General features: G+C 43.8%; 1 protein-coding gene across 1 annotated transcript in view; it reads left to right on the top strand.

The window, feature by feature from the left end:
- Positions 1-26,307, top strand: part of ATP2A2 (ATPase sarcoplasmic/endoplasmic reticulum Ca2+ transporting 2) — a 44,471-nt gene extending 18,164 nt beyond the window's left edge. The window contains exons 6-21 of the mRNA XM_064727094.1: positions 4,966-5,046; positions 6,436-6,521; positions 7,453-7,917; positions 10,225-10,313; positions 13,387-13,489; positions 14,002-14,133; positions 14,221-14,343; positions 14,527-14,745; positions 15,487-15,822; positions 16,044-16,264; positions 17,201-17,403; positions 18,174-18,259; positions 18,653-18,786; positions 19,758-19,875; positions 19,973-21,514; positions 25,183-26,307. Of these exons, the coding sequence (XP_064583164.1) occupies positions 4,966-5,046; positions 6,436-6,521; positions 7,453-7,917; positions 10,225-10,313; positions 13,387-13,489; positions 14,002-14,133; positions 14,221-14,343; positions 14,527-14,745; positions 15,487-15,822; positions 16,044-16,264; positions 17,201-17,403; positions 18,174-18,259; positions 18,653-18,786; positions 19,758-19,875; positions 19,973-20,245 (2,669 nt within the window). The 3' untranslated portion in view covers positions 20,246-21,514; positions 25,183-26,307. The remainder of the gene's footprint in view (positions 1-4,965; positions 5,047-6,435; positions 6,522-7,452; positions 7,918-10,224; positions 10,314-13,386; positions 13,490-14,001; positions 14,134-14,220; positions 14,344-14,526; positions 14,746-15,486; positions 15,823-16,043; positions 16,265-17,200; positions 17,404-18,173; positions 18,260-18,652; positions 18,787-19,757; positions 19,876-19,972; positions 21,515-25,182) is intronic.
- Positions 26,308-26,678: the final 371 nt, after the last annotated feature.

Genomic DNA, 26,678 nt, shown 5'->3' with positions numbered 1-26,678 from the left:
TGTGGCTACAACTCTTGGACCTTTGCTGGTGCAATCTGTCTCGATGGAAAATAAATTTTACCTTCCTGGTTTGGAGTGGAAACTCAGACTTAAAATTTGATTCATAATCTCTCTTCTAATTTTGACACTTTGCCATTCTTGGCCTTGTATGAAAGTGTAGCTGGGCTCAATTGTGTTCCTGTTTTGTAGAGATTCTGATTTTTGGTACCATTTTATTATGCCCTGCTCAGGAAGTGTTAAATACTTAAAAGCTGTTACTACAGAAGAAAATGGTGTTTCTGATGGTCTAAGGAAATCAAGCACAATGGGAAGATGAAATTGTCTGTGTACGGGGGGGAAGAGGAGCTAAGCTGAGCTGGTGTTCAGGAACTTTAATACAAAAATCAGTTCTGCTGGAGCGGCTCTAAATAAAAGCACTGAATAGAATGGTTTGCTTTTATTTAAATAAAAACTCTAAATAATAGCAAACCATTCTATTCAGGTATGAGCTTTAAATATTCCTGTCCCCAGCAATACTCAATGCTCAATTCAACACTCAGAAAATCCTCAGCTCTGTTGATTGATGTGTGTAGCATCCCTTATCTGTTATTTTAAATCTATTCACTTTAATTCTTAAAATTTGGTGGTTTGTGGCAGTTCTTTTGGGGATGCTTTTACTCAGTTTCAGGAACTGTTTGTGTTCAAAAACTGTTCAGCTATGGAATAATTGGAGCTGTACTGATAATCTTTATTACAATAAAGTCCAGTTCCACCCCAAGGTGTCGATAGCAGACCCAGGGTGACGCTGGCTTTGGTTAATGATAAACACAAATACAGTGTGAGGTACCTGGTGTGTGTGAGAGCTCCTGGTATCTGCAGGAAGAATTACTTTCATTTGCTGGCATCACAAAGAGGGACCTGCTGCAAACAGATCACTTTCTTAGCTAGGAATTGGTCTTGTAACAAATTAACATAAAAAAGAAGCAAAACTTTTTATGATTTATGATTTATTTATGATGTCCCTGCCTGTGAACCTGAGCAGGTCTGCAGGGTGTGAGGGGTCAGAGTTAACAGAGCTGATATTGGTGTTCAAAGTACACATCTCAGACCTCAGTTTTATTCTGAGGACAGTTCTATAGCATGCTGCCTTTTGGGGTACAGTCAGTGTTGTTTCCTGAGCCCACTGCCCCCAGCAGTTTTCATTAGAAAATCTGGGATATGGATCTCAATAGAGTGTACTGAGATATGGTCTCATAATTTGAGACTGAAAGATGAGTATGGTCCTCTTGTAGCTTGAGGATCTTTGTTAGCACCCAGAAGTAACTAAAAATACAAGGGACTGAAATCCACTCAGCTTTAATTGTTATTTTCCCTCCACCTTCATTGTAGAATGTGTCCCATCACTTCTGCCCATCTTCCTGGGCTGCCTGAAGCACAGACTGCCATAGCCTGCAAAATTAATATTGTATTTTAGCTGTAGAGGTCTCCCAGGGAGTGTCTCTAACCATTGTCTGACAGAATTCTGAAAGGAAATGTTTAATTTTATTGCTCTGCTGGAAACTGGTAAAGTATTGAAAGGGATATCAGTGCTCAGATGAAACACCCAGGTAATGAGGTGATGATTCCACTGTAGGACTTGGTCAGTGCCAAGGATGAAATTGGGACTCAGGTTGCTCAATAATACATTCTGTACTTGAAGTCAGTTTGGGACAAGTCTGTGGAGAAGAAGCAGGGTTGGACTGTGTGAAAATGAAATATCTGTCAGTGATTGTTCCTGTGGGGGAGCTTGACCCCCAGCTCTGAAGGGTTTGAACACAGCAGAAAGCTGCAGTGCTGGGGCTGCTCGGGTGGCTGCAGAACCCAGTACTGAAAGTACCAAATTTGCCCTGTTTACAGTGAAAAAGCAACTGACATAAATCCTAAATTCATGTTGTAACAAAGTACTGCTCCAATTTTTCTACCAAGGAGTAGAAATTGTAAATTGTCTGTGTCAGTGTAGACTCGTGCACAGTTCAATAAAATGGATATTTATCTGTTTTAACCCCCTGTCACGACCAGGTTGTTTTTACACAGACTCATTTATTGTGTGCTGAAGCTCAGTATTAAAATTGTAAAATTCTGTGCATAAATGAAAGGATTCTGAGGGTAAAGCTGTGATGGTTCAAACCAGCCCCTTCTCCTCCTCCAGACAGCAGTCAGTGCAGAAGCTGCTGGGGCTGTTCTCATCAGTACTTTTGTATTTCCTACATTGTTTCAGAGCACATACCTGGGCAGTTTTGAAAGCAGCTTATTTTATTTCTTCAGGGCTGTTGTACAAATCAAGGTACTATGTAGGATTAAAAACCTGAGTTGAAATAATGGATGAAAATATTTCTGCAACTGACTTTTTATTTTAGATGGCAGACTATGGAATTTATCATTTACTGTAGCAGCTCTGTGCTGAGCAACACAAACACATAATCACTTCTTCATTCTTTCAAGCCTTGGGTATTACTTCCATTGGTTCTGTGGACTGAATTATATCAATTTTAAAAAGCTTCCCAGAAAACAACAGCAACCTCCCATTTTTTCCCCTGTTTTAAAGTGTATGTTTAAAAAGCCTTCTCTTTGTAGATGAGATCCGTGGTACACTGCTCACTGAAAATTTCCTGTGGTTCCCCTCTGTCATAGGATGGCTTCCTATTTGTGTTCCTTTTCAGTTGTGCTCTTAAAAGTATATTCAAGACTATAAACGACTTGGTCTCATAGTTGTTATTTTGCAAAGAGCTGTTAAAATGTCTCTGTAATTGACCCTGACATAGAGCTCTCCTGCCTATTGGAAATGCCTTGAATATTTCACTACAGCCTGCCCAGTCAGAGAGGGTGAGTGAATCATGTGTCTTATCTTAAATCACTGAGATAAATGTATAAAGCTGCACTGTCAGAATAAATTTAACACTTCAGTTCTGGAGATTCAGGCAATTGATACCAACAGTAGTATTTTCATGGAAGTACTGATGTTGAATATCAACTGTCTGTTAGAGGGGTCTCTCCAAGTATTTGTGAATATTGAGTTTGAACCACTTGGAGCAGTCAGAAGTAGGTTAGAAAATCACTTGTGAAGTTTGCCATATGTTCTGTGCAGTTGCTTGAAAGTTCTGAGATTGTTTTTTAGCAGTTTGTGGTTTGTGTTGTGCATCTCCCCAGTGCTGCTGTGGTGGCTGCAGCTCCCAGGGCTCGGGGGTTTGGTTCAGGCTGCTCTGGGGCTTGGCCTGTGCAGCCCTGTCTGCACAGCAGCTGCTCCTGTGCTGCAAATAACCCTGCTCAGGACACCAGGAGAGCCATGCCATAGTTTTGCCTTTTTTGGCCTAGGTCACCATTGGTCTGAGGCTATTTTCTCCTGCTGCTCAAGGGCATTGTGGCTTCAATTAGTATTCACATGGTATAATGACACATTTGTGGCTGGATTTTTGTCCCTTTGTGTACACATGCTCACAAAAACACACATCTGACTCTACAGACAAAACTGTACAAACTTGTGCTGGTTGTAGTGGTTGGAGTTACTCTGAATTTACAGGAAGTCACATGGGATGAGTTTTCCTGACGTTTGAAGTAGCACTTCATTCTCCTCTCCAGGGTTTTGTTGCACAGTTGGGCGCTGCAGGGTGTGAGGGCTTGGATGAGCCAAGGCTGTGACACCACTGTGCAGCTTTTCATGATATTATTTCCTAATGTGCATTATTGCTGCTGATTGCATAAGCAGTTCCTGCAGGAATTGCAGCTTATTTTAATTTCACTGCAGGGACACAGATTGCACCTACTGAAAAGATCAGCTGTCTTTAGTTAGTTATTCACCCTTCTTTATTTCTTTGCATTATTTTATAATAATATAGCTGACACTTGAATGCTTGCAGTGTTAAATTACATTAGGAGTGTTCAATCATGTGTTAATTAGCAATATTGACATGCAGAATGCAGAACCCCTCCATGTGAGTCAGAAATGTGCCTCATTAATGTGCTTTAGCAAGTTCATTTGCATGAAGCCATTTATGTGCACAAAATGGTTGAGCTTTGGTTTTTTCTTAAAAACTTGGAAAAGCTGAGTAAGAGTAACAGGAAGGGAGAAGATAATGTTGAGATGTTGGGGATGCTGGAGCTCGACTGACACCTGGATTTATCACTGCCATTTTTAGGAGTGTGGTGTGAACTGCTGTCATCTGCTGCCTTGGTGTCTCAGGCACTTGTTAGTGGACGTTTTGTTATTTGTGGGTTGTTTATTTTGTTTTCCTTTCAGTATTCTCTTTTACAAAGTAGAAATGTGCATGACAAGATAAACACAACAGGGATCTGTGAAAATGGTAACTGGGCTATGGATTGTGGTTATTTAATAGGGCAGCATTACTGGAAAATCAAGCTACTGTGTGATCTGAGGTTCTTCCAACTCTGAAACATCTGGCAGCATTCAGTGTAACATTACCAGAGCATATTTGCAGAAGCACGTTATTCTCACAATTGGTGCCAAAGAAAAGGAAAATACAACTTCTTTTAGTTTTCTAAATAAATAGATGTGGATAATGTGATTTTTGGAGAGCAGAGGACTCACTTTGGGCATAGAGAAAACAACTGAAAGATTCTGCAGGACCAGTTGTTCTGAAAAGGGAGCTTGGTTCACCTTAGCTACGGGTTTTGATTGTATATAAATATGTCTTCTGAAATTGATATCTTGCTCTTGAGAATGTTTTCCCTTTTCTTTCAAGTGGCCGTGTGGTTAGAAAAACAATCCAGTGATTTGCAGCTTCTTTCTGGGAGGTTAGATAGGGGCAAGTCTGAATTGCCAAGGTGTGGTGGATACTCGGAAAATGGGAATATTGCAGTAAGCTGCTGGTGGTCTCAGTGATCTGTGCAGTTTCTGGAAAGTCATTTTTCTGGCTGATGGAGGGAAGGGACACTTGGTCAGTCATCTCTCAAACAGCAAAATTCTGACTTTGTCTTGTCATTTCCTTGCAGTTGGAGACAAGGTTCCTGCTGATATAAGAATTACTTCTATCAAATCTACAACTCTGAGGGTAGACCAGTCAATTCTCACAGGTACAGTTTCTGTGACTTTCATGTAATTATGTGCATAATTGAAAGTGCCTTTTCACCATTTATTTGCAGTGATCCATTAGAAACAAGCCTGCAGCTATTGAAGTTCTCTGCATTCAAGTGCAGTAAATTTCTCATCTGGTAACTTCTAGAGTGACTGAATGTGTTGCTTCATCATTGGCTTTGTTTTCCCTTTAGTGGGATGAACATTCTTACTGAGTCTTGTAATGCTTTTTTGGCCATCCTCTTTCCCCAACAGACACAAGCAATTTGTGGAAAATTAAAATTAAAAAAAAAATAAAAAGATATTCCTCATCTAGTTCACAGAGTCTTCTAGGTTTGAACATCGTGTCACCACTCCAATCTGAAAGTATGTAAATCTTACTAAATGTCCTCTGCAACAGCACAGAACAATTTTTGCAATGCTGGCAGCTTTTAAGCTGCTGCCACTAAAGACTCAGTGCACTCGAGCCTTATTTGCTCAAATTCTGTGCACACACATTCGTGTGTTTTCTGGTACCAGCCCTCCAATGCAGGAACTATTTTTAGAGCCCTTTTCAGATTTGTTGAAAACAAAACAAAGTAGCAGCACTTCTGAATATAGGAAAGAAGCTGGGAATCAACCGAGCGTGCTACAACAGTTTTCTTTCAGCTGGAACATGGAGATCTGTCTGCCTCTTTTGGTAGCATAAATTGTTGTTAACTAGCTCTGAATTTTAAAACAGTAAAGTATTCATAGGAAGCTTATTTTTCATCCTTGAAACAGGCTCCAGAGTTTCTCACCACAGATCCTGAATAGCACAAGACTGATCAAGCTTTACTTATGTTTAGCATGGGAAAATGGATGCACTCCATGCCTGCAAAGCTGCTGGAATAAGTAGAAATAGCCCATCAGAATTCTGTAAAAAGGGGCTGTTCTTTGCCTTTATTCGAGGAACAGAATTCTTGTTTTAATGGAAGCCTTTGCTGTTTTCAGCCAGGTTGATGCTTAAGTCTCCTGTTGGATAAAACAGGACTGAGGTCTGAGATGCTGCTCAACAAAATCCTTTTAAAGGGAGGAAGCTTTGGCTCTCCTGAGCTTACACAAAGTACTGGGGCTCAGTGCTGAAGCTGAGAGCACCACCTGGTGAAATCTGGTGTAGCAGTGAACATCTGCTTTCAAAGAAAAAGAACCTTTCTGTACCTGTGTGACATGCTTGTAGAAACTGATGCAGAGTTTTTGCTGAAAACCAAACATTCTGTTTTCTTGGCCAACTGAAATGTTTCCTGTTTCACTTAAACAATTAAATTAAGATCATTTGAGGAAAAAATTTTGGCATCCTAAGAATTTCAGAGCTGAAGATTATAATTTTTTGATTCCCTCAGGACTTAAGAGTTTCATCTTTATTTCAGGTGAATCTGTGTCTGTCATTAAGCACACGGACCCTGTGCCTGATCCTCGTGCTGTAAATCAAGACAAGAAGAACATGCTCTTTTCTGTAAGTCATTTACTTTGAGGTTTTCAAAACATTTGTAAAATAATACTGAAGCTGATAAAAAATGTGCAAAACTTCAGGTCTTCCCCCAAAAACTGCATGACTTTGCTGTGTTCTCTGTACACATCTCTATGTGTGTCTCCATACACATTGAACCAAATTAACTTCTAATGAAAGCTGTCCTCAGGGGAAGATGCTGGATGAAACCAGTCTATATGAGGAAAATTATTTTTGTCCTTCACAAGGAAGTCTTGGAGGGTGGAACACACACTTTTAGTGTTTCTGAAGCAATTTTCTAATGTAATAGTTCTTCAGTGTGATAAGAGCCCACACAGATTGTGGTGTTGTGTAGCTAAAGTTGAGAACTGGCTTTCTGTATAGTAATAAAATTGTTTGTTCAATTTATTTGAAGGAAGGATTAAATGTCTTTCAGATAAAAGAATAACTTTTTGCTGGCAGGCAGCTTAATTGTACTGTTCCTTTCCATGTTAAATATGTTCACACAGGGAGCCCCAGAGAACACATCTATTACTCACAGAGTAATATTTTCTAACAAAACAGAGCCCTAATTTGAAAAAAAGAGAGGTAAAGCACATTCAGTATTCCAGTTGAAACAAACACTGCTTGCTCAGCAGCTGGGTTTGTGAGAGATCAATACTGACTCGTTTTGAGCCTGTTCAGGGAGCAGAAATTCCACCCTGGAGTGTTCCCTTACAGACACTCAGTGTCCTCCTCTTCCTCTTGACCCTTTTCCATGTCCTGGCTGAAGCAGGGTCTGACCTTGGATGAGGTGGTTTGGTTCGAGGGGGTTTTGTGGTGTTTTTTTTGTTAAATTCAAACCAAACAAGAGAAACTCACCCCACAGAACCTGTTTGTAGATGGAGTCCGAGTTTGTGAATTGACTCCAAGTTTGCCCTGCTGTTCCTTCCCCCAGGGCACAAACATTGCTGCTGGCAAGGCCATGGGGGTGGTTATTGCCACGGGGGTGAACACGGAGATCGGGAAGATCCGTGATGAGATGGTGGCCACGGAGCAGGAGAGAACCCCCCTGCAGCAGAAGCTGGACGAGTTTGGGGAGCAGCTGTCCAAGGTGATCTCGCTGATCTGCATCGCCGTGTGGATCATCAACATCGGCCACTTCAACGACCCCGTGCACGGCGGCTCCTGGATCCGCGGCGCCATTTACTACTTCAAGATCGCCGTGGCGCTGGCGGTGGCCGCCATCCCCGAGGGCCTCCCCGCCGTCATCACCACCTGCCTGGCGCTGGGCACGCGCAGGATGGCCAAGAAGAACGCCATCGTCAGGAGCCTGCCCTCCGTGGAGACCCTGGGCTGCACCTCGGTCATCTGCTCCGACAAGACGGGCACGCTGACCACCAACCAGATGTCCGTGTGCAGGGTATGGACATCTGTGCCACGGCCCCTCCTGCTGCTCTGGGCACTCCAGGAGTCTGCGCTGCTCAGATCCTCCTGATCCCACCTCTTTCAGTTCTCATATCACCAAAGTCCTGCTCTATTTCCCTAAGATCAGCCTCCACTTTGAATTCAGTTTTCTGCTGTGTTAGTCTTGAAGGCTTTTGTCTCTTTCCTTTTTTAGTCATGGCCAAAAATAGCTGTGCCCACACTGATGGAGGAGAGGGTTGTTTGTAAGCAGCTTTCCATTGACTTGCCTGTGAGCCTTTCAGGTTACTGGTAATTCTTTGGTGTGATTTATGCCTTTTTTTAGAAAGTTACGCTGTGGAACAGGCTGTGTGTAAGTGTCAAACACTTGCCTCTTCAATTGAAAAAGACAACAATGGTGGAGAAACTTGCTGTGAGAAAAGGAGATTTACTGCAGTAACTTTGGTAGTCAAAGGTGTTTTCACTCCTGAGTGGTTGCACCTTTGTTTGATACCTTCAGTAGCTTTGCTGGTCTGATGGGGATCACTGCAGTGTTGTCAGTGTGCAGCACTGACTAATCTGGCAGCTTGAGGTGCAGGTGACCCTGTCACCAGCACTGCCAGGGTAATTTTCATTGTTGGTGTATTTTTAGGTAGACATGAGTTCTGTGCCTCTCCTCCCTTCCCCCAATATTCTGTCTAGTGTTGGCTAATTTGGGACTTTCACAGCTGGTCCCTTAACATAATGCATGTTCATTGCCAGTTTGCCCTTCTGTGGAGGGATTTAAAGGAGAAAACACTGAATTCTTCTGTGTAATAACTTCAGATGTTCAGTGGCACAGCAACTCCAGCATGCAATGTCCAGAGCCTCATTACATTGGGCTAGAATTCCAAATGTGTGCATGTTGGGCTCTGCACACCAGTGCTGAAAGTTTGTAAGCCCTAAGCACTTTGTTCTCCTGTGATTGATGGCTTTTTCTTCCTAATTGGTGGTTGACTTGTTCTACTTCCTTAAGTATCGTAGTATTTATACCTAAGAGACACAAAGCAGCTGCTCATCAGTATTCCAGAGGAGGTTACTTGCAGTAGAGTTGCATAACTGCCCTAGTCTTTGCAGGGATTTTTTCATCCTGCAGATGCCAAAAGCAGGAGGCTTCCCTGGTTAACTCATCATTTAAGTTGTGTTTATTTAAAAGCTCAAAATGCTCTGCTCCTTATTTAGAGGGCTAAACGTTTTAGATCTTGTCCAGCACAACTTGGTTCCTTTTTAATCTCTGAGGGTTGCAAAAGAACGTGAATTGAAGTTTTCAAAAATGCCTGTAGCAATGAGTTTATTTTATTGGTCTGTGCTTTGTGAGGATGCTTGTCTAAAACAGAGGGCACACAACGAGGGGAGAGGGGGACATTGCTCAAATGTGATGTGACAAAATGGCCTGTGCTAGATCAGAAGTTCCATTAGGATACACCATCAATTAGTGAGAAATGATCTTCTCCAGTGCTACCCCAACAAGCCATGAGTGAGAGAGCTTCAGGCACTGTGGTTTTTATCTCCATCCTCTCAGATGAGGTTCTGCCTGCAGCTCTCCTGGAAAGGAAACAGAGGAGAGACTGAGCTGCAGATCTCACAGAGGTACAGCTGCACCCCTAGATTGGTGTCTGAGTTTGGAAATGTCATTTCAGCAGTGCTAGGAGAGCACTGGAGTGGCTGATTGGTTTGAACTCCCAGTGCCCCATGTGCTAAAGTGACTTGTAACTGGAAACCAGGACAGGAAACACTTTCATTTAAGGTTTTAAGGGTATTAAGAGAAACTGGCCATAGTCTGCCTCTTGCTAAAACCTCACCTCCTAGATCTCAGCTTCTCCCATTTGTACATGCTTTTATTTGGATTTTGGGAGAAATTGTCAGTGTCCAAGCTGACAGTGTCTGGCTGAGCTGTGTTTGACTATTCCAAAGCAGAGCATTAATTCATGATTTGTGTCACAGGTGTGAATTAATTCACATTAGGTGTGAAGCTTAGGAGGAGCTTGGGCCTAGTGAGGATTGTCAGGTGGTTGTGAATGGTTTTCCCACTGCAGTGTGCTCAGCTCTGTGGTTTCCAGCTCTGTTTTGCAGAGCTCTGTAGGCACAGGGCTGTTCCCTGTACTTTGTGCTTCCCTCATGGAGCTGTTCAAACACGTGTGGGATCCAAGTGCACACAATCAGGTCTTGTCTGCTTTGTTTATTCAGACTGAACTTGCCTCTTGTACCTGCTTGCCTAAGGCCTGTTTAAATCTCTTGCTTTAATTACTGTTCAAAGGTAGTAACACTTCTAACTCTCTAATTCCAGATGTTTATCCTGGACAGAGTGGAAGGAGACAGCTGCTCTCTGAATGAATTTACTGTAACTGGTTCAACATATGCTCCCATGGGAGAAGTGTAAGTGTTGTGTGCGAGTTAAACATTTGTCTGGTCATGCATTCACTGTTACTTCAGTCTGGGAAGGGATGCGTGTCATACTTGTGATTGTTGGTGAGTGAGAGGTCAGCCAGTGAGGATGCACTCTGAAGGGCTGGGGAGGAAGTAATAAACAGGAAAACAAAGATAAATTGTAGAAAAGTAAACCTTCATTAAACACAAGAAGTGTCCAGTATTGCAGTGTTCCCTTGATAATCTAAAAAATATTAAGGGGTAGAGAGGATTTATTTTATGGAAATCATCCTGGACTGAGATTGGCTATCTCAGTGCTTTTAAGTGAGGTTTACTTTTCTTATTTAAAAACTGGGTAAATCTGAAGAGGTGAGCATTGGTTAATCTGTGAGCTCAGTGTTTCCAGTTTCTCTGCCTCAGAGAATGGGGAAGTTGTTTTTTCTGAGGCATCTTCTGAATGTGTTGGAGTTCCCTCTTACATGGACTGTAAATTCCTGTCCCTGGCCCTCAGTGGTTTATTGGTGCATCTGTTGGTGCTTGTCCCAGCCTTTGCTATTTGAGCTGCTGTTAAACCAGTCCTTTAGGAAAGGAATGAGCTTTGGTTTACTTTATCAGCTGCAAGTCTGTACCAGTGAGGTAAGTGGCTCATCCTGGAATCATCCTGGAAACTTCAGGAATTTTTAGGACTCTGCTTCTTGAAGGAAAGCCTCTTTTTACTGGGTTGCTGCAGCTCCTTTTACTTGATCAGCCCTCCATGTGTTCTGTAACCGTATCAGTTCAGTTTTGCTTGCAGAGTAGGACTCTGCTGTGGATGATGCAGATTTAATTTCAGTTATTGTAAACATCTCAGCCTTGTGCAGTTTCACTCGTGTGCCTCTGACTCCTGCAATCTTGCCCATCTCAATAATGATTATCTCTGTTTAATTTCCATAGCAGTTAAGACCCTGGTGTTCCCAGCAGCTGGAAATCTTAATTCCCCAGTTCTCCTTTTTCTTTCAAAGCTAATTGCTGTCAAAAGCTTCTGCTTTCATTTCAGGAGGCAGCATTTGCTTAGACAAGGTGACTCCAGACCTTGCAGAACTCCCAGCTATTGCACTTTAGCTGGGCTCAGAAGAGCTCCAGATAAACAAAATAATAAAATGGAGTGTGGTGACAGATGTGGGGGATAATGAGACACACAGCAATGTTTGCTAATGTGCTGTTTTCCCTTGCTGAAGCTGAGGGAATGTGAACAAACGTGTTAAACTCACTTCATTGGGGACACAAAGGGTTCTGAGAGAGGGAAATTGCCTCAGAAAGGCTCTTGTGGAGCTCAGGGAAACTCAGCTCAACTCCAGCCCCGAGGGCTGGTTTATTTCTGCATTTATGGACAGCTTTTAAAGCAGTGGCTTTGGAGGGATTTTAAGTAAGGTGACTGACTTCACCTTGGATTGCAAACTGTCACTGAAAATGGAGTTTGGGGGAGAAAAGAAGGAATTAATGCATTGCACTGCCCCAGAGCAGGACCTGCTCCAGATATGAACCATTCCTGACAGGCCTGACTTGGTACTGCAGACACTGTTGGCTTCCACAGCCTATTCCATTTCATAACCATGAAGTGTTCTTGCACAAAAGCAGTAATTCTTCACTTACTCTTAAAATATATCATACCTAACTTCCCCCTGTTCATTCAGAATATAAAATCACAAATATTTCATACTAAAAACCTCCCAGATTTCATACTGATTTGTTTTCCAGGGATATTGGGAGATTGTCAGAGTTTGGAGTAATTTTGCCATGTCTCAGCACACTCAGTGTTACTGCAAACTGAGAGCACAAACCCTGCAATAATTAAGAATTGCAGCAAAGGCTGGCAGATTGCATCTGACCTTCAAATGAGTTCATAGTGAAAACTCCTTTATCCAGAACTGATCCCAGCACCTTAGGCTCTGCATTGTTCTTCAGAAACTGTTGATAAGGGACACAGAAAAGGGCTGTAAAAAACACACCCTGGTATAACAAATTATGAATATTCCAATAAGCTGGTGTTCTTTGAGTTCAGAGCAGGAAGTTCTGGGTAGGATGGATGAGGTGAGAGCCTGGGAGCTGGACTTTAAAGCCACAGCCTATGGCTGTAGGTATATGCCAGATGAAACATGAAAAACACACTTCATACTTCTTTCCTTAAAATACTTTTTGTTCTCGTGCTGTGTTACACAACACTGGAATTTGTTTGCAGTACCACAAGTGAACAAAAGCTTACATAAGGGGACATGTCATAGTCTGGGTTGTGAATTCTTAGAGTAATGATCCACATCTTTCCACCATCAGACCTTTTTCTCTCCTTCAGAGCTTTAATAAAAGATGTTCTCTGTTAGCTCTGTCGTGGTAATTTTGCTAGGGGAAGAGAACAGTATTGAGCACTGTCTTCATTCTCTTGTGCTTGCTGTAGAAGTCTGGGAATGTTCCAGAAAAGGAATCAATTCACTGTTTCCAAGTGTGAAAGGAGAGAAGTTGCTTCTTTCTTGTGATGTCAAATGTACCTTCCCTCTCTCTGAAGCCTTGAGATATTGATTATTAAGTGTTTCACTACTAGAAAAGAGCTTTTTTTTCCTCATGAAGTTAGTCTTTTGAAATGACTTCACTTTTCGTGGCTTTAGGAGGCTCACATATAATCCAATTCAATTGTTAGGAAATTAAAGAGGAAAATCTGCTTTAATGGCTGCCCAGTGCATGCAGCTGATGCGCTGCAGTGCAGCTGCAGAATGTGCAGCAGGAAGGGAGCTGAACCCCTGCATTGTCCCTCTCCTGCCTGGAGCTCCCTCCCAGCCCTGCACAAGGTCCAGCTGTGCCTCCCTGCTCAGCCCTGAGCCCCTGCAGGCTGCTGGGACACTGGCACTGGGCAGTGAGGGTTTGGCATCAGGGATCCTCTCATTCCATTCATGATTCTTTATCAGTCCTGCTCTTCCCAACAACTGCTGGAGCTCCAAGTCCATAACTAATGAGCATTGTACTAAATGGAAATGCAGTAAAGAGGATGAAGAAATGAAATGCTAATACTAAATAACTAACTTCAGTCTCCTCCTTCTCTCCCTCTGGAAAGGCATAAAGATGACAAACTCATTAAATGTAGCCAGTATGATGGTCTGGTGGAACTTGCAACGATCTGTGCACTCTGCAATGATTCCTCTTTGGATTACAATGAAGTAAGTTCATATCCTGGAGCAGAGGAGAGTGTGGGAATGAGGATAAATGTTCTCATCTGTCTGGGCAATACCTTGCAGTGCTAAATCCCCTCTAGTCGGGGGGAGAGTACTTAGGCCCTCTGAAGTATTAATTCTGAGAATTACTTGTTTGTTGAACACTGAGAACTAAATCCAGCAGCAAGTGTAATCTGTAATTTGGAGATCTCTGGTGCTGCTTTCTTGCTTTGCCTCGCTGCCTTATGATTGCTACCAAGTCTCAAAATGTCTTAAATGCTTGATGATAAAATACTGACATCTCTCTCTGCTGCTCTTGAGGGTAAAGGCTTCAAATTCCTACAAATCAGACTTCTCAAAGCTGCTCTTTTAAAATAGCTTTGCTTGTTTCATGAGCCACATGAAATCTTGTAAAGCTTTTTTTTTCCCCACTGTTGTGACACTTGAGCTTTTGTCTGTGGTAGGTTCCAGGTGAGGTTTAAACTCCTGTGCTTTTGTTTGCTTTGTGTTAACTCCAGGCTAAGGGAGTTTATGAAAAGGTTGGAGAAGCCACAGAGACGGCGCTGACGTGCCTGGTGGAGAAGATGAACGTGTTTGACACCGACCTGAAGGGGCTGTCCCGGATCGAGCGCGCCAACGCCTGCAACTCGGTGAGCCCTCCTCCCTCCCCGGGTCCTGGGCACACAGCTCTGTGCTGTGCACCCCCTAAATGCACCTCATGCTTTTGTTTTGAAAAGGTGATAAAACAACTGATGAAGAAAGAATTCACTCTGGAATTCTCCAGAGACAGGAAGTCCATGTCTGTGTATTGCACTCCGAACAAACCGAGCCGCACGTCCATGAGCAAAATGTTTGTTAAGGTCAGTCCCTCCCTGGAGAGAGAGAGAGAGGTGATGGAATGGCTGCCAAGTATTTTAAATACTTAAAAATTATGGTACAACTAACTGCAGCTTGGAGTGGGAGGATGGACTTGGTAATTTAATCAAATGTTGTAATGGAAAGGATTTATTAAGCTAAATTATTTCTTCTTTTTGCCTCTGCAGGGTGCTCCTGAAGGTGTGATTGACAGATGCACACATGTCCGTGTTGGAAATGCTAAAATACCTTTGACCTCGGGAATTAAGCAGAAAATAATGTCTGTCATTAGAGAATGGGGAACTGGCAGAGACACACTGCGTTGCTTGGCCCTGGCAACCCATGACAATCCTCCCAAAAAAGAGGAAATGAATCTGGAGGACTCCTCAAATTTCATTAACTATGAGGTAAGATCAGTAGCACGTTTTCCTCTCCCAACTGGAGAATGGTGGCTTCTTCTGTTTGATTGTTCCTCGAGGAAGTTACATCTGAGAATTTTCTTTCTGGGTGTTTTTGATGTCAGACACAACAGTTCCCCACTTGTATGCAGGGAATGCTCAGTCTAAGAATTTGTGTTTTAGAAAAAATTGTTGACAGCAAGTAGCTTTTTTTGGCTAAAAGCACAAGAAGAAATCAGTTAAACAGTCCAAAAATTGCATTGTGGTTTCAGCTTTTATGGTTTTTCAGTTTGGCATTGCTCAACTGCAAAACCTTTTTGGGGATTTTGTGATGGCACATACCCCTCTGGGAGTCAGGTTCACTTCCTGCCTCTGTGCTGTCGGCTGCAAGGGCTCAGTCCATGATTATCATCTTAGCTGCTCTGTAATTTTCCAATGGAATCTGTATCTGGAATTCAGGAGAAAAGTCATAACAGTTGCATGAGTTTTTGGCTTGTGCTCTCTCTGCTCCTGGCACTGATGATAAAAATGAAAGACCCAATGCTTGCAGGTTGAATTTGCAAGGCTGGCAAGTAGAACACGTTTCAACTTTAAATTAGTGCATTTGAAGCAAAATTTGGTAAGGCAGGACAAGGAGTTATCCCAAATGTCACAACACAGGTGTAACATGCAGGGAAAACAATGATTTCCCTGCTGCCAGAGGAGAAATCTGCAGGATCTTGCCCTAAAACTCAGTGTACCCTGTTCCAGACCAACCTGACATTTGTGGGCTGCGTGGGAATGCTGGATCCCCCGAGGATCGAGGTGGCCTCGTCCATCAAGCTGTGCAGGCAGGCTGGCATCAGGGTCATCATGATCACCGGGGACAACAAGGGCACGGCCGTGGCCATCTGCCGCCGCATCGGCATCTTCGTGGAGGACGAGGACGTGTCCACCAAGGCCTTCACGGGCAGGGAGTTCGATGAGCTGTCCCTGGCTGCCCAGAGGGACGCCTGCCACCATGCCCGCTGCTTTGCCCGCGTGGAGCCTTCCCACAAATCCAAAATCGTGGAGTTCCTGCAGTCCTTCGATGAGATCACAGCCATGGTGAGTGATGGTTGTTGGTTGGAAAGCAAATGATGTTAAACCCTAATTAGGCCTTCTCTGAGTAATTGCCCATTCTGGACTGCACTTGCTTCCATGTTTCCCTGCATTTAATGAGTTTTAAGGATCCAAAACCACACCCAGTGCAAAATTCCTTTCTGGATCTGTATGTCCATGCCCACCTTATTTACTGATTCATTTCCAACCCTGAATTCTCCTTTCAGACTGGTGATGGTGTCAATGATGCTCCTGCACTGAAGAAAGCAGAAATTGGAATTGCCATGGGCTCTGGTACTGCCGTGGCCAAAACTGCTTCTGAAATGGTTCTGGCTGATGACAATTTCTCCACAATTGTGGCTGCTGTGGAAGAAGGACGTGCAATTTATAACAACATGAAACAGTTCATCCGATACCTGATCTCCTCCAACGTTGGGGAAGTTGTTTGGTAGGTTTAAATGTGTTTTTTCTTTGAGCTAGAGTAGTGCTGATGGAGTCTTCCAGTATTTCTCACTAAAACCAGAGGAGAGGTTCTCCAGGCAATGGATCTCTGTGGAAGCTGCATGTTTCTGGCCTGTCTTTAGTGAAGCATTGTAGCTTGCCACAGAAGTTGCACAGTTGTATTTAGAATATTCTAGCTCAATAGGTAGTGCTTTCCAGTTATTTCTATGATTGGAATAATTCTCTAGAGAAGGAAAACCAAAACCTTAATCAAACAGTAGGAGATGTGGAATTTCAGATAACAGTCCCAGGCATGGCTTGGATGTTTGTTTAACCTCAGGTTCCAGGAACATGTCTTGTGTTCCTCTGGGAGGAGCAGTGGTGACCACAGAATGCACTGCTGGTGACAAAATGTAAATATTGATCTCCCCACAGCCCTTCCATCAAAGCAGACCTTTCCCAGAGTGGGACAGAGCACAGCAATTCTCTTGCCTTGTTTCTTGTCAGCTTTAAGCCATCCTTCATATGGCTCTTGCTGCAGCCCCTGTTTCTGTTCCATTTATTCACACAGGCTTGGAGCTATGAAAGTTACAGGCTCAATAAACTTCTGCAGGGAATAGCAGTAATCTAGGGAAATGAAGGTTGGTTGTTTGAACCAAAATGTGGTTTTTAGAAAGTGGTTTGCAAGCCTTTATTTACAGACAAGTAGAATGGAGAAAAAACAACCCTAAAGTCAAAAGTCTTCAATTTTTGAAGTTATCAGAAGAAGACAATGCTTCAAAGCTTACATGCCAGTGGTTAGTCTGTGCTCTTGGATATGTGTTTAGTTTCCTGATTGTGAATATTCAGCTTGTGATCTTCAGTGGGTGAGAGAGAACAGAAATGCTGCTGCAGGTTTGGGCTTGCACAAGAACAAACTTGTAACTGCTGGGTTTCTTTGTAGCATCTTCTTGACCGCTGCCCTGGGTTTTCCTGAGGCTCTGATTCCTGTGCAGCTGCTGTGGGTGAACCTTGTGACCGATGGTTTGCCTGCCACTGCCCTGGGCTTCAACCCTCCCGACCTGGACATCATGAACAAACCCCCCCGGAACCCCAAGGAGCCCCTCATCAGTGGCTGGCTCTTCTTCCGCTACCTGGCCATTGGATGTAAGTACCAATGGCTCTTTTTTCTTTAAATTCATGAATTACAACTGTCCAGTTTTCGGCTGTTTGGGTGGCCTGGAAAGGCCCGGGGTGGCCTTGGGGCAGCCCACGTTTCAAAGGACCAGAAGAGGCTTCAGTTCTTTTCTCGGTCTCGGTGTTTATTAATTGTTTATCTAAAAATTTTCTCTCAGCCCGACAGAGCTCTGCTCAGCAGCCAGCCATGAGCACACTGTCTGCCCTCCGGACAGTCACCTATCTTTATACCCATAGCTTGTGTACAATATTTATCATTTTTCCCCAATACCTTTATTCTTATTGTCTGGTGCACTTTTAGTAATGGCCAATCCCAAAGTGCCACCATCACCACAGAAATGGAGGAGAAGAAGAAGAAGAAGGACAGGACACGCCCAATTCCTCCATCTTACTTCTCTAAACCCCCCTGTACAGAAATCCTAAACCCTGTGTTTCCCTCTCTAATTAACCAATCCCTTCACCATTCACCCCGGTGAAACCCTCCTATCCTCATACAGGTGTCGTCTCCTGTGTAGGATCAAAGTCCAGCCACCAGACACTTCTGGAACATTCCAGGACTCCCGAGCCCCCCAGGGGTGCTCTCGGTGGCACCTCAGTGCTGAGGTGCTGAGATCCCACATACAACCTTTTTTTTTTTCAGTACTAGAAGTCTTGAGGCCTTGAGAAGTTTAGGTGTGGCAAGTGAGGTCTTGTCTTGCCTACATTCACCGTGCTGAGAGAAGCTCTTTGTTTCCTTGCAGGCTACGTTGGTGCTGCCACAGTGGGTGCTGCTGCTTGGTGGTTTATTGCTGCTGATGGTGGTCCAAAAGTTTCCTTTTACCAGCTGGTATTTGCTCAGTTTAATATCTTTGGGGGGAGAGGGGAGGTTCCTGCTGCTTTCACACATGAAATGACTGTACAAACCTGGTAGGTTACAGGAATTTGTATAATTAAACATTTTCAGACTTGTTCCTGTAAAACTTGATCATGATTAATTAGTCTTGATAGGAAAGCTCAGAGGTGGGATACCTGAGCTGCTAACGATTTGAAGGACAAATTGTTGTCTTGTAAGTGAAAGCCTAAAGAGGATTTTTTTAAAGCAGGCAAAAGTTTGTAAGCACTGGTTTGGAGTCACAGTGGAAACTTCCCTTTCTATAATACTGGGTTTTTTCTTGGTTGCCTATTTTACATGTTCAGAGTTAACAGGCTGTGGAAGTGAGTTGTGTGTGTTCTGTTCCAGAGCCATTTCCTGCAGTGCAAGGAGGACAATCCAGACTTCTATGGGGTGGACTGTGTGGTGTTTGAGTCCCCGTACCCGATGACAATGGCTCTGTCTGTGCTGGTCACCATAGAGATGTGCAATGCCCTCAACAGGTTGGTACATCCCCACAGCAAAGCCCAGCCCCTGCCCAGCTTATCCAAACCCTGCTTTTTGTGCAATTTGATCCTTGGTGAACAGCTCAGCTATTGAAGAGTGAGTCACATTTCCCTTCTGAGTTCAGTTTGTTTGCACTACCCAGACTCTTAGATAACATTTGAGATCTCTTATCATAAGGTGTATTTTTAAGTCTGCCAATTCATTCTGGTATTTTACTAAGCACAAGCAACTGAAATATTTTCCATTATTTTTAATCTAAGCTTAATCAATCAGATTATCCCTACTCTGTTGGTATAAAGTGATATCAAGGAGAACTAAAATAAGAATGCTGAAGATATGGAAAATAGTTTTTCCTGCCCTAAGGGAGTGTGGGTTTAGCCAATTAATATTAGATTATAAATGGAAACCACTAAATAGCACAATGTCAAGGGTATTTTTCTTCAAATAGCTTAGAGGTCAGTTAATTTAAAAACAAATAAACTTGAAATACAAGTGCACTGGGGTAGTCCTACATAAAGGCACTGCTCTACATCTGCTGCTCTGGATCTCGGCCTCCTCTCCAGCACAGCCTGGGTGCAGATGGAATCAAGAGCCAGCATTTAGAAGGTGAAAGGTTTTGACCCTCTGTCAGTCTCTCAGTGGACTCCAGCAGGAGTGGGTGCCCTTGGGGCCCTGGTAGACTCAGCTCTCTGAGGCTGCCATGTCCACACTTCCCTTTCCCTCCCAGGGAGAGGATTTTGGGGTCATTGTGAGAAGAATTGAGTAGACCAGGACAGAACACTCAAGACTTTTTAGACCAGACCTGGCTGCTGGTGGCTGCTGTGCTGAGCTGCCTTCAGGCCAGTTGAAGCTGCAGCATCCAGGCTGTCCTGGGCTGTTTCCTGCCTGTGCTGTGCCAGGCTGCTTTGTGGTTCTCAGAGCTTCCTGTTGCTGTCAGAGTCACACATGAGCCACGTTTCTGTTGCAGCCTGTCAGAAAACCAGTCCCTGATGAGGATGCCCCCGTGGGAGAACATCTGGCTGGTGGGGGCCATTTGCTTGTCCATGTCCCTCCACTTCCTCATCCTTTATGTGGAACCACTGCCCGTAAGTGCTGCTGCCCTGCCCACCCTGAACTGCAGCCAGAGCAAAGCCTTGCCTGGGGCTGCAGGGGGAGCTTGGTAACCCCGGGCTTTTCTTGCAGATCATCTTCCAGATCACCCCTCTGAACGTGACGCAGTGGCTGATGGTATTGAAAATCTCCCTCCCTGTCATTCTGCTGGATGAAACTCTTAAATATGTGGCCCGTAACTACCTGGAACCTGGTAAAGATGATAGTGTGCGGCCTGCCACCAAACCCTGTGCTCTGTCAGCATGCACCGAAGGAGTTTCCTGGCCGTTTGTGTTCATTACTCTGCCCCTGGTTATCTGGCTTTACAGCACAGACACTAACTTTAGCGATATGTTCTGGTCTTGACTGACATGGTGACGAGTTTTACATTCAAAGGAGAAAAAAAAAAAAAGTTTAACTTAATTTTTTTATTGTTTAGAGCAACTGTCTATTTCTGCTGAATTTTCACATGAACATATTTGCCGGTGATGGAGGTTTCATAATCTAGATTTTGGTTTTTTGCTTTTTCTGACTTCAGTGGGGGCAATATATTCCTCTTTTATACACAGTTAAAGTGTCCATTGACATGTACAGAGAACTAACACTATTTTATGCAAATATTTTTTTGTAGATGAAAAGCATGTACAGTGTTCTGTTCAATAGTCTATTCATCATGTAAAAAAAAGTAAATTTTTTTTGAGCCAGCGGACACTATCAAACAAAATTGGCAGCAGATTTTAGGGAATGAATGTGTGTTGTCTAAAACTAAAAAAGCATGTAACTGTTTGTCTTCTGCATGATCATCCAAACTTAATTTGTCATGAAGTCAGGTTTTGTTCACGAGCAGAACTCTCTGCCCTGGGTAGAGTCCTGCTCCCGGGTCAGGATTTCTTCTCGGTCCCCTCCTCCCTCACTCTCGGTTCTTGACTGTCCTTGTTTACACCACTTTCTGTATGAGGTATGCCTGATCTTGCTCGTGCAGAAAATACCATTCCAGGTGCAGCCTGCTGGGGTTCTTCCATACTCTCCACACACATAGGGTTGGTTTTTTTTAAGGATTATTTATTTGTCTATTGTATTTTATTGTAACAGACCTTACTTTGCCAGTGTTGCCCATGATGCAGGGATAGGGAGGGCTACTTCTGTCTAAAGCCTTTTTAACACACACACACAATCTGTTTCAGTTCAAAAGAGGGTTTAAGTTGGGGTTTAATACCTTTTTTACACATGTCAGAGCCTTTCTTTTTATTTCTTTTTTTTTCCCCCCTTTAAGATCAAAATTTGCAATGAGACCTGAAAAAACAACTTGCACTGCATAGCTAGAAATTGGATTTCCTACACTTAGGGCACTAATGCTCAGCTGTATACATGGAGTTACTCTGCTGGCCTGTTGTTAGCCTGACTTGAAGTAACAAGCTCGTGTGTGTTTTTTGTAAAATCTGTAAATAGCACATGACCAAATTGAACATATTGTATAGAACTATTTTTATTTTAATGTGGCACTAACCACCTTCATTATTACGGTAAATGTTAAAGCATGTTTTCAAATTCAGTCCTGTATCAACAATGTGTAAGTCATTAACAGTCCTAACTGTGGTGTTTTTCTCCAATGCCTTCCAACTTTCATCGACTAAAGTGAGTATTTTTCTTCCATTTCACCCTGCCAGTGGTGACTTGCTGTAAAATAGCATATGCTGTATACATGTTGAAGAATAAATAGTAATTTCCTTCATTCCCATGCTGTGTTTTGTCAAACTCTGCTGTGCTACATTATTATCACCACTTTAGACTCTTGTTTTGTGGTCTGAAGCTCAAATTACTGATTCCAAAGGCAAAACACTTGCTTTTGGTTTAGTGTATTTTAGGGTCTTGTTTTATAGCACCTGGGAGCCTTAGTGCCCCAAGGTCTTACAGCTTTTGGTCTTAAGTTTGAGATAAAATCAGACAAATCTGTAACTTAAGACCCTGACAGCTGTTACCATGAATGTTTAGTGTCCAAAACTCTCTGGTACTCGTGGTCAGGTGCTGCTTTACTCCAAAGCTTCTCCCTGCTCTGGATCAGGGGCTGCCCCTCAGAGCTGAGCAGTGCTCGAAGGGCAGGTGCTGTCCTGGCAAAAGCAGCTCATTGTTTGTTATTTGCCATCTGAGAAGGCAGAAGAGCAGTCTCAGCTGGACAGGGAGTCTGTGGAAGCTGCCCTGGGCTCGCTGTGTCTGTGGAGCAGCAGGTGCTGTTACCTTGTGCTGGCTCAGCTGCTTTAGGAACCAAATCCAAACAGCTCTGTGATCCCTCTTGGAGGGGAAGGATGGTTCCAGGCCCCGTTCTCTTGCTGCCAGCTGGAACCCAGCAGGCACACATAATTCTCTAGGTTTAAGCTCTGAGTGGAGAGGTGCTCCCTCAGAACACAGAGGCTTGGTCAGAAATTCCTCTGCATTGGGATCTTTGTTTATAGAGACTTTGACTTGAGTGGATGCTGAAGTGGCTCAGAGGAGCTGCCCTGATGATGGAGCAGGTGTGCTGCCAAACTGTGAGCATTCAAATCCCCTCCAATGCCCTTTTTTGGTGTGGAAGAGCCAAACTGAGGGTTTGCATTCCATCAAACCACTGGCCTTCACTGGCCTTTAGCTGCATCAATAACAGATGAGCAGCGTGAGACTCATCCCTGTTCCTTGAAACAAAAACCATAAAAACAAAGCAGTTCCTGTGATGTAGGATTCCTGGAGATCAAAGTGTGTACCAGGGTGTTATTTGCTGGGAACAAATCAGCAGCTTAGCTCTGTGTGCTCCCCCTGCTATTGACAGACATTTCCAGGGCAGGAGTGCCACTGAATCCTGCACACAGGTTCTGCTGAACCTCAGAGCACCACGGGGTGGCCTTTTTAAAGCCACATGTGTGGCTGCCACCATGAATAATTCTGCTTCTTGTACAATCCTGTTCCTCTCTTTTATGGCAAACAATCCTGCTATACACCCCCTTTTGCCTCTGTTAAGAAGCTGAAGGGGAAGATGACTGTCAGTAAGTAGAATTGAGAATATTCAGAATTCAGCACCTTCTCTGTTGGATCTGTCAGTGTTGAAGATGAATCTTGCTGCTGCTTGTCATGGATTTCCATAGAGATCTGAGAGCTCATTTGTGTCTCAGAGGCACTTGGGGTAGGGCCTCGTGTTCCTTGGACTTTGCCTTGAAATCTGGATGAGTGATGGGCAAATGGAGACATTGGGATCCATCCCTGCAGGCTCCTGAGCTTACAGAACAGTCAGGTTTGACAGGTGCTCCTACAGAGCCCAGGCAATCTCCATCTGCCCTGGCTTTCTTCTCTTTCTGCCAGTCTTGTCCAAGTTTCCCTGCAGAAATGGAGCCAAGGTTCTCAGGTTGGAGGGCAGCTGTGCTTTCAGGATTCTGTTCTCCAAGTGCTGTAAATCCCACCCTTGGCTGGTGGGGATTGGCCAAACGTTCAGAGCTTCCCCCTGGAATCACATCCCTGTGAGCTGGGGCTGAGAGCTGGGTCTGCCCTTCAGCCCTGCAGCTGAGCAGCCTGGGGGAGGCTGAGGGAGCTGAGGGCTCTTCTGGCCTAGGAAGTGCAGAACTGCAGAGCAAAGTTTGTAATTTCTGCAGGAAATGTCTGAACTAAAGTGTTTATCCTTAGCTGTATAGATCCTGTCATCCTTCAGCCTCAGCCTTTTCAGCTGGAGGAGCCAGGAAGGGAGGACTTTTCAGGACAGACTCATTTGTTTGGTCCCAAATGTTTCCTCTCCAAGCTCCCCAGAGCTGGGGGTGAGGAAGGGAACTCCTGTTGAACCATGTGAGCCCACAAACAGCAGCCCTTGTTCAAGCAGGACTAACTCAGAATTCCCCAGGCCTGATCTCCCACTCCATTCTTACAAAATAATTTCATCTTTTTTGTTTCTCTTTGCTCCCATCTCACCGAGCTTTTTCATCTCTGCTGTTTTCTGGATTCCTTGGTGCCCTCACACATCACAGCTTATTCTCCACTGTGAGAGGGGTGTGTAAGACCAGGATCAATCCTGTGATTGATGCTGCCTTATGCTGGGAACACCAGGAAGGATATTGGCTTGTGCTGGGAACCCACTGGGTTTGGAATGAGAGCAGCTCCTCCTGAGTCTGTGTTCTGGAGCAAGGAGGATGCTCAGGCAGCTGCAGTCATGCATTGAATTTTAGCCAGGAGCTTTTGTCTTTGCAGTGCCTTGGGCTCTCTCTGCTTTCACGTGTGAGCAATCCAGAGTGCTGAGCTGCACAACGAGCTGCTCCTTCTTGCTGGCACCCGAGCAATAAAAATAGTTCATACTTGGTTTCCCAAAATGTTACTGCAAATAAATGAGTACAAAAGAGGCTGCAGAAAAACATTTCTCCAGGCCTGTCCAAGTGCCCCGAGGGGTGTGTTGGTAGAGAGGCTGCTGGGGAGGTTCCTGGTACGAAAGTGAGTTTTTAATTTGCTGATAGAATGAGTACAGCAGTGCCAGCCCCACACAGCCCAGGGGGCTGGATGTGCTCAGGGGAAGGGAGGTAAAACCAACAGAGTCGTCTGTCTCTTGCACCTGTCTTGTTTACTTTTTTGCACTTCTAACCATTAACTGTTTCCCTAATCTCTGCTAATTACATCCTTAATTGCATTAATATGCATTTTCAAATCTTAGCAGGAGAGCCCAAATTTTAGAGTTGCAGCAGTGTTTGGAGGAGCTTCCCTGGAGCTGTAGGGACTCAGAGCAGTGTCCAGACACAAGGCTGACCTGATGCTGTGGTAGGGGTGAAGTACAGCAGGAGCTTTAGGGCCTTGTACTCTGCCCTTTGCCCACACATGAATCTGTGTAGTTTAATGACTTCTTCAAGGCTTTCCTACTGCTTCCCACAAGAAGCTGCCTGCCTTGGAAAAGGGACATTGTTAGGTCACTGTGGGGCCAAACCTGCCCTAATGCCTCGACTGAAAAAAACAAGTGCTTAGTGTGGGACTTGAAAGTAAAAATTCCAAAGAAGTGAGAATTGTCTGTTGCCACTGGTCAGGCAGAGAAAGGCAAAAGCTAATTAAATGTGTCTTAATTGTTTTTCACTGCAGTCTTGAGTAGGAAGTGCTGGCTCTGCTGATAATCAAGGGAGCTGAGCCTTAATCCAGAGGATTCGGAGCTTCAAGAACAAAGTAACCTGAGAGTGTCCCTTCAATGACAGAGCAGCCAGTTACCAAACTTAACATTCTTCCTTCTGTCACTGTTGATCTTAGTCTTGCTTGTATAATGATACTTAGCATTCATCCTTTCATTAACTGATGCCTTTTCTTTCTTTCCTTTTCAGCAATACTGGAGTAATCGCTTCCTAAACAATTTTGCAGAAATGTAAGGTTGTTTTGTTGCGTGCATGTGTTTTTAGCAACACATCTACCAAAACTTCTGCATGTATCGTGTAAAGATTCTTTGCTTTCCCTTAAAAACAAAACTCATTGTGTTCTCTGTGGAAGAAATGTGTGGTACCATTAGGACTTCATGATACAGATGTACAAACGTGCAATATAGCTTACCAAGCCGGAACTCTCTCCAGAGAAGTTGGGTTTCTGTGCTGCATGGAGAAGAGTTTGGTTATCCTTGAGCAAGAATTGCGGAGCTGTCAGCCGATTTCCATATTCCTGTATGTACAATGTCAGTTTATACAATGTACAATATCAGATAATGCATGCCTTGGGGTGTAGACGGATCTCTCTCTGTATTGTATCATCCAAACATCCTACTCCAACAGCTTCTGTACAATGCTCTCCTATTTATAAATCCATGGAAACGATTACAGATGAATGTTAAACCGTAAGCCTCCACTTCATAACGTTGGATTTTTTTATCATCTGTGCAAATCGACCTCTTTTGCACTGTAATGTAACTTATTTAAATCTAAGGCAGTAAGACAGATGTTGGTGCAATACAAAATATCGTGATGCATTTATCTAAAAAGCAACAACGACGTAGCCAGTTCCCACAGCTGCATGTGTGACCTTTAGAAGCTGTAAATAAGATCAATTGTCTATTGACATGCTGACAGTAAAGGAGCATCACACCTAGTTTCATTTGTATCAGGTAAATAAATTTATTCTACAATACGTGCTCGGCGTGTTATTTGATGCACTTTGTTTCCTGCAGGTCCGTGTGGGCTCTGCAGCGCGCTCTCATTTTAATGCCAGGATGCCACTTTTAGCACCAACACCTTTGCAATCTTTCCTCCTAGAACTGCAATCTTTCCTCCTAGAACTATGCAGATCAGCTGCTCCTCGGCAGTATTGACCTCCTCGCTGGTGTGATTTCCTCTGTCCAGGGGCTTGTGTGTGTGTTTAAGGGACACTGTCAAGTACTTTGATCACTCAGTTTTTTTAAAATGCTCCATTGTTTGTAAAATCCCTCTGAGAAACGTAAAATAAACAATTCTTTCCCAACTACATCTTTATTTTTTTTTTTTTTTGTCCTTTTCTATTTTCTAAATTGCCCCAGCCTAAAGTAGCTCCTGGTCTCTGTCCTTTCTGTGGGCAAAAGGAAGATGAGCCGAATGTGTTTGGAGCATCCAGCTGGGAGAGCTCGGCAGTTTGGGCTCATCCCTTCCCCAGAGCAGGGATGCTCTCAAGCTGCTGCTGGGCAAGGCTAAAGCACTGCCAGGGTAAGAGCTGGAATTTCCAAGTGTCCTGCGATGCTCTGCTCCAAAGCCCAAACACCAGATTTTGTTTGGAATAAGAGACAACTTAGGAATGTGTTTTACATTAAATGTAATGCCTCTCAGCCTCCAGCCCCTGATAGCGGCGCCCTGCTGGCAAACAG

The sequence above is a fragment of the Zonotrichia leucophrys genome, chromosome 15 (genome assembly GCF_028769735.1).
Source record: "Zonotrichia leucophrys gambelii isolate GWCS_2022_RI chromosome 15, RI_Zleu_2.0, whole genome shotgun sequence".
Classification (NCBI taxonomy): domain Eukaryota; kingdom Metazoa; phylum Chordata; class Aves; order Passeriformes; family Passerellidae; genus Zonotrichia; species Zonotrichia leucophrys.
The sequence above is the reverse complement of the archived record's forward strand: the minus strand, read 5'-3'. Positions and strand labels throughout refer to the sequence as shown.